Source organism: Patiria miniata, unplaced genomic scaffold (assembly GCF_015706575.1).
Source record: "Patiria miniata isolate m_02_andy unplaced genomic scaffold, ASM1570657v1 HiC_scaffold_16, whole genome shotgun sequence".
In the NCBI taxonomy this organism is placed as follows: domain Eukaryota; kingdom Metazoa; phylum Echinodermata; class Asteroidea; order Valvatida; family Asterinidae; genus Patiria; species Patiria miniata.
Genome location: NW_024037054.1, coordinates 9,159,955 through 9,166,664, shown reverse-complemented (window position 1 = coordinate 9,166,664; position 6,710 = coordinate 9,159,955). Strand labels below are relative to the sequence as shown.

Sequence of the window (6,710 nt, the reverse complement as noted above, 5' to 3'; positions counted from 1 at the left end):
CGTGTACAAAATTGCAGTCAAAGTTCATGTAGACTCGATAACAGACGTGTTAAATCAGGGTACGCATGGCGCCACCAACATATCTTGGGGCAAATCATAAATCAGATAGTCATATATTTATTGTCTACCGCATCTTTCTAAAAGCTTTTGGTCCCTTAAAGTGGTACACATTACTTGAAAAAACAATGTCGCAAACTTCCGATCATCCTACAAAAAATACGATCCCTATATAATGCCAGGGTACTTTGGTACTGTGTTAAAAACTTGAATAATACTTAATAGATCAGCAACCAAACGAAATCATTGTACATGTACATCGTCCTGGTTGAATGACATTGGCTTTCAGGGCACAAACTAATATATGGCCGGGAAACAAGCTTGATCAGGCGTGATGTGCGTATGTGCGTACTTACGAAAGTGTTTTGTTTCGTAGAGATGTTCTTTATTAATTATACAGCTCTATGTTTTGTTGATTTAATCACAGCATAGTAACTTTTAATGTTGCTAATAGTAATACACTGTACAAACAATACTTTACTATACTAGTTTCGTAAACCTTTACTTGACCCGTGTCTAATTCATACCGCCACATATGGTTGTGTGATGCCATCCCGAAGATTGCTATTTTTGTGCATGCACTTATTGATACAACATCTCATCGATATTAATTGTTTTCACAGAGTGATCCAGTTAATATGCGGAACCGTGACCACGGAGGACCCTCCATCATGGGCGTCGCGAGGGGGGGGGGGGGGCAAGGGGGGCGCTTCCCCCCCCCCCCCCCCCCCCCCCGGAAAAGCCACACACAAAAAAGAGAGAGAAAAAAGAAACAGAGACGCGAAGTCATAGTGGTGTAAATTTAATGATGGGGGGGGGCAAAATGAGTCACTGCCCCCCCCCCCTCTAAAACTGAGAAATCGAGAATATGTTGAGAAATACAGGGTTTTTTTGGGGGGGGGGATGTGTTTGCCCCCTCTAGAAAAAATCCTGGCGACGCCCATGCCCTCCATGGTTTGGTCATAGAAGTGCCAAGGCGCCCTGGCAGGGCGCATGATTACATCATCTTATTGGAAAATGTCCCGCATGGCTGGGTCGTCACGGTGGGGTTTGGGGTTCAATTGAACTGAGTTTTATGGATGTCATTGTATGTAAAAGCTCTAAAAGTTAGTAATGCAACACGATGACAATACCAGTCTAGTCTACTATGAATAGGTGTGGTGATCACGCTCTTAGTCACCACCGCGTGCTTACGTACAGGAACTATTCTATTTACCAACTGACTAAAAAATATTCCTCCACTTTACGTTACTCGTAATATGAAGGAAGTACTGTACATACAATGTACATGTACGCCTGGAGCTTGCATGCCATGTTGAATAGAGTACGAGAGTTGGGTTGGTGCACGGTGTTGGCGTGTTGGTCTTAGAAACCTCATTAAACCATACATTCCTTCTTGATACGAGAGGGCACCTCTCAACCTCGACGGTCTGCATTCCGTGGGGTTGTTTGTTTATCCAAATAGCGCAGAAATATTTCAGTCAGTGGGATTGCGGTGTCTCCCCGCACAAAAGGTCGCGATTTTACGGACTGCTTGACAGAGCGATAATATCGTGGGACGAGACTGCGTGTGTGCATAAACTCTGCGTATATAAATAATACAGTTGATATACCAGCAATATTGCCGGTGCACTGTTAAACCTTGAACGCAATTGAACGGAATAATGTATTGAGTTCAAATGACATGAACTACATCTGATGTTTTTCTTCGACCGCCTCCTCCATCGTGCTATGGTGTAGATGTACATGTGGAGAGACCCGTGGTCGTGCTCTAGTGGAACACGTGGTGAGTCATCGGCGGATTGGGGTGAACTTTACTCTGAGCTCTATAGCCTGCAGATTACCACCACTCATAAAGGTGAGTCTTCCTATTTGTTCATTTCTCTGTGAAATACTTTAGCTTACATTGGAACTGGTTGGACAGCATAGCTATATAGCTGAACATTGATGATGTACATATACTACTTGATTTCACTTGGTCTTTCTGTCAATATTATGTCTGGTCGGAGTCATGGTACTAGGATGTCCTACTATAATAGCTGATTTCGCTCTATGAAATTTCTACGAACAATCATGAACACATTGTCTTTTAAAGACAATGTACATGTATTTGTTTGATATTTCTGCATCGATCAGTCACCATTGTATAATAATTGGGTCAATACTAAGATTTCAGTACATAATGAAAGTGCTCCCTGTTATCAAAATGCAGGTCATTTTGATTCTCAACTATAGGGGCCGAAGGAATTTTATTGTTTTCCGGTCGATCTGACCATGGAGGAACTTGTTCCTCCATGATCTGACTATTTGACCTCTGCATGGAAATGAATTCATCTAACTTTTCCTCTACATGAGGACATGAATCTAGTACAACTGATAAAGATTGGTTCCCCCAGCATTCTTCGGGTGAATTATGTTAAATTCGTCTGTCGCTATCCCCAATTTGTTGAATTTTGATTTGCTATCTCCGGTAGATAGCACGGAACTATCGTTTGAATAGATATGTATAAACTATTAACATAAGTGCAACAGTGTTTATAGGAAATAATCCAAACGTTCATTTTGTCATGATTTCATCTTTTATTTCAGCGGTGACAAACTTTCTTGTGACGGTGTGAAGCAAGTGCATATTTGGCGAGATTTCCTGACAACTTGGGATGGGAGTTGGGAATAATTTTGACTAGGTGAGAGGTGCGACACGAGACCGACCTATCGCGCCGCAAGCAGTCGCTACACACAACTCAGCGTGGATGGAGACGGTCTGTCGAACCGAAGGAATTTCCCGTCAGGAGGGATCAAAGTTGACGACTTGTGTGTGACTAGACTGTATAACTTCACCGTTTTTACCGAAGGAGGTCAAGGGTAGGGCTAAAGCTTTTTGTGGATATACTCCCAAGGGCGGAAATCTTACCGGGAATAATACAAGCATTCAGAAGTGTTCTATGCCCAGTCCCTCCATTTACTTGCGGTATCACAGACAGTGGAATTTAGGTTCAGGGTTATGAGACTTTTCCGTTTACAGTGACACCGTATAGACTCCATGGTTAAGTGCTTTAAAATGCTTGTCATTTGACAAAGAGTGATTGAACGTAAATGGATTTTTTGTTTGGATGTTAGACGACGGCGTGCGTACTGCGATACAAGGTCAGGAGGTGACATTACACCCTGGAGTTTTACATCTGATGCTCGTGGAACGAATGGTATGCATCACACCCGACTGATCTAATTTTAAAGTCCCGAGCACTAGTGCTAGCGCATAATAGTGGTACTGAGGTCTATACGTAGTTTATATCGAACATGAATGTTGTTAGAGTCGCTGATCCGGCAGCCATGGCGGCGACGGCAGGGACGTGCACCGAGCAAGACATACGGCAGATTGAACGGTTCTTCACCAGTCTCAAGAGTCGTGTATACGTCTGTCCAGCCCTAGCCAATCTCTACTTCACCACCTTACAAGATATGGCAAATCTTGGTGGCTGGGAGCTCGCCACGACAGGGTTTCCTACATTGATCTTCGAGAACAGACAAAATGAGCGGCGGATTGTGTTGTGTATCGCCGAGAAAGGGACTGGGTTTGTACAGTGGAAAGACGGTCTGAACCAAGACAGCCAGTACAAGTCTCCGGAGAGAAATTTCCATACTCTCTGTGTCTCTGGAGACGCACACAAACTGGCCGGTTTGAGTTTCGACAACGACCTTGCAGCGGCAGAGCTGCTAGACACCGTACACGCTTGGCTTGATGAGCTGGCCTCGGAAGGAGACCCCGCTAACTCCAAGAAGAAAAAGAGGAAACATAAAGAACCCAAAGTCACCCTGCCAAAGAAGGAGACGATATCGCAGCCGTGTATGTTCGAACACGTCACAAATTTGGACCACGAGAAATTCGTCCAACGGATGATGGGCAATGCGACCGCTGTTGCAAATCCCCAACAAACTGGAGGTGTACCTCAACAAGAAAACGGAGACACTTCTAAAATGTTGGCCTACGCTGAGAGCACTTCTACGGAAGATTCGGGAATGGATGAACTTCACGAATGATGATGATCATCTCCAATATCGGTCTACTCACCCTGTTATTGTTATAAGAGCAGTGTACATTATGCAAGTTTGAGATAAGATTACTATGTGCCTTTAAATTAAAGGTGGACCAGAAAATAGCCTATGCAATATTTAGACATTCTTCCATGCAATTTGAATATTTTCCACGCTGTGTTGGTTGATTGACAGAAAATTAGAACAAGGAATTCCGTCAGCATTATGATTTCGGTTTTTATTTATGGCCGCTTTTTACAGTGGTTGGGAGACGTGGATTTGTTTTTGCCGCTGTTCGATAAAGTGATTTGCTATTGTGATTTATAAATGTGGCAGCACCTTTGTGTTTGAGTTGTATCATTCCATAGATTCCATAGATTGCTTTGAGAAGTTTGGCTATTGCGAAGAAGACGTGTGTAAAACGTCGTTGGTTGAATGTGTACAACCAACCGTAGTTAATTTATGAAGTGTGATACGAATTACGAATTGCTTAATTAAAAGTAGTAACCGGATATATAAGCCTACTGATAACTGCTTGTTTGTCGCCAACATTGTTTCTGATCCCCAACGCGGCCTGTGCTCTGTCCATTGCTATTTGTGCGCGTTTTAATGCGGAGTTTAAACATTTAAACGGCGTAACTCATCTTTATTTTAATGGATCGATATATATTGAAATGAAAGGCGAAAGACAATAATACACTGCTTATACTGAACACAGCTGATGAGAGGGACGGCGCTCTCAGAAATTGGCATCTATTAGGACATAAAACAGCTTTGCTCTCTCAGCATGATTTTTTTTAATATCTGATATCCAAAAAAAAAACCAGCTGGTATTATATACTATCGAAACCGCAGTCCACTTTTGTACGTTAATTTAATATTGTTTATGTTTGTCTTTGAAATTTTGTTATTTATTGTAGCGAACATTACTTCTTTCAGTTAATTCTGTTTTAGTGACAGTTTGTCAAATTGTGATTGATGTTATTAAGTTTCTTGTTATTGATTTGTGAAAAAATGGGTGGGTTTTTTTTCAAATGTTACTACCATGTGTCTTCGTGTATTTGCTTTGTGGTTTTGTGCAACATAACAGTTTTTATAATTTAGGCGTAAATTATAGAACATTTTGTGGAATATCTAAAAAAAAAAATAATAAACAACTCATATGCATATTAAAGCAACTGTACAACAGTTTCCTTTCACTTTTATCAACACACCCCATTTTCTTATATCAACAAACTGTGTGTATCGGGTTTTGTTACAGCGATACCTAAACATAATTATGCAAAACCGTTTTCTATTTCACGACTGTACATGTTTTACAATACTGGGAAATGTTATGAAATATTTATCAACGAAACAGAAAGAAGTAACAGTGATACTGCTGCTTGAACCAGGTATCCATGTACATTGTTTACAGTTCATGCGTGGGAAATTTCATTTTTATATTGCTAGTAGTTTGGAGATATAGTGGTTGTAAAAATTGAAGGAATGTCTGATGGAGAGATGGCGGTACTTGGCTTGGGTCAAAGATCACGTACGTGTATTATTATTGGAAACTAATGACGCTTGCGAAAGGGACACACTGTCACGTGACTTGTTCTGTAATAAGTTTTATTGTTGAAGTCAAGTGACGTATGTGTTATTAAAAAAAGAAGGACGCAATGTTTTGCATATTTTTTGTATCTTGTGTTTTTACGTGGTTAAATTCACAAGCTAATCATCATTCGAGAACCGCCACATTTCAAAGAATTGAGTGACGTATTTTGTACGTTTGTGATGGGTCGGTGAACCCATAAATGCCCCTATTTGATCCTTTTTCTCTCATAATCAGTGGTATTAAAAAAGGTACACTTTAGTTTGGTTCGGAACCGCGTAGTTGATTGTATTTTAAGTAAAAACGATACATGTATATTTTTAATGGTGTTTGCGGTCCTTTTATTGTCAGAGGCAATGAATGTATTTTAGATATCGAGTACACACACGCGAAATAACTTAATGCTGATAAAATAAAAATGATAATTTTTTAAATACATTTGATATTCTTCCTGATTCCTGATTGTTCTAGGTATAGCCCATGTGTGATTCTGTGGAAAGGTTTGACATGTCCCTGTACATGACTTCGCGGTGTTTCATCTGTTTTCCTGTTTCCTTGCACATCGAGGTCAAAGCGTTGATATCCAAGCCTATCGTCAAACTTCAATCCTTAGACTTGTGTAGAATGGACAGGAAAATGGTTGCCGTGAGATAATGATATGAATCCAGTTGATTTGTTCAGTTATCGGTTACGTCACTTTGCCGATCAGGAAATGTTTTCGAATGAAACTAACCCATGCATGGCCAGCAAACCTGATGCACGTTTCGCAGAAGTTTTAGTAGCCCGACAATTCAGTTTTTCTCCTCTGATTTACATATGTCTGATGTTGTTGATCCTTCGTCATGTTGCGAAGTAAACTTACTCGCGGTAAAAAAATATATACAAGTACATGTATATATATTTTGATTGATTAATTTAGGTCGGCTGCCGGCCTGCCATTATTGAAGATGACAAAGACGTACTGGGCCTATGCGAGCATTATGTTGGGACCAGTGACTCTTGCGTGTCTTTCACAGTCACTCGAACT

General features: G+C 40.8%; 1 protein-coding gene across 1 annotated transcript; it reads left to right on the top strand.

Moving 5' to 3' along the window:
- The first annotated feature begins 1,170 nt into the window (after positions 1–1,170).
- LOC119722923 lies at positions 1,171–6,121 on the top strand. Its single transcript, XM_038193330.1, has 2 exons — positions 1,171–1,915; positions 2,647–6,121. The coding sequence occupies exon 2, from the start codon at positions 3,355–3,357 to the stop codon at positions 4,093–4,095; it is 741 nt and encodes a 246-aa protein (XP_038049258.1). The 5' UTR covers positions 1,171–1,915; positions 2,647–3,354; the 3' UTR covers positions 4,096–6,121.
- Positions 6,122–6,710: the final 589 nt, after the last annotated feature.

Excerpts from the sequence above, each read along its gene's own strand:
- LOC119722923 (XM_038193330.1), top strand. The coding sequence starts at position 3,355 with ATGAATGTTGTTAGAGTCGCTGATCCGGCAGCCATGGCGGCGACGGCA.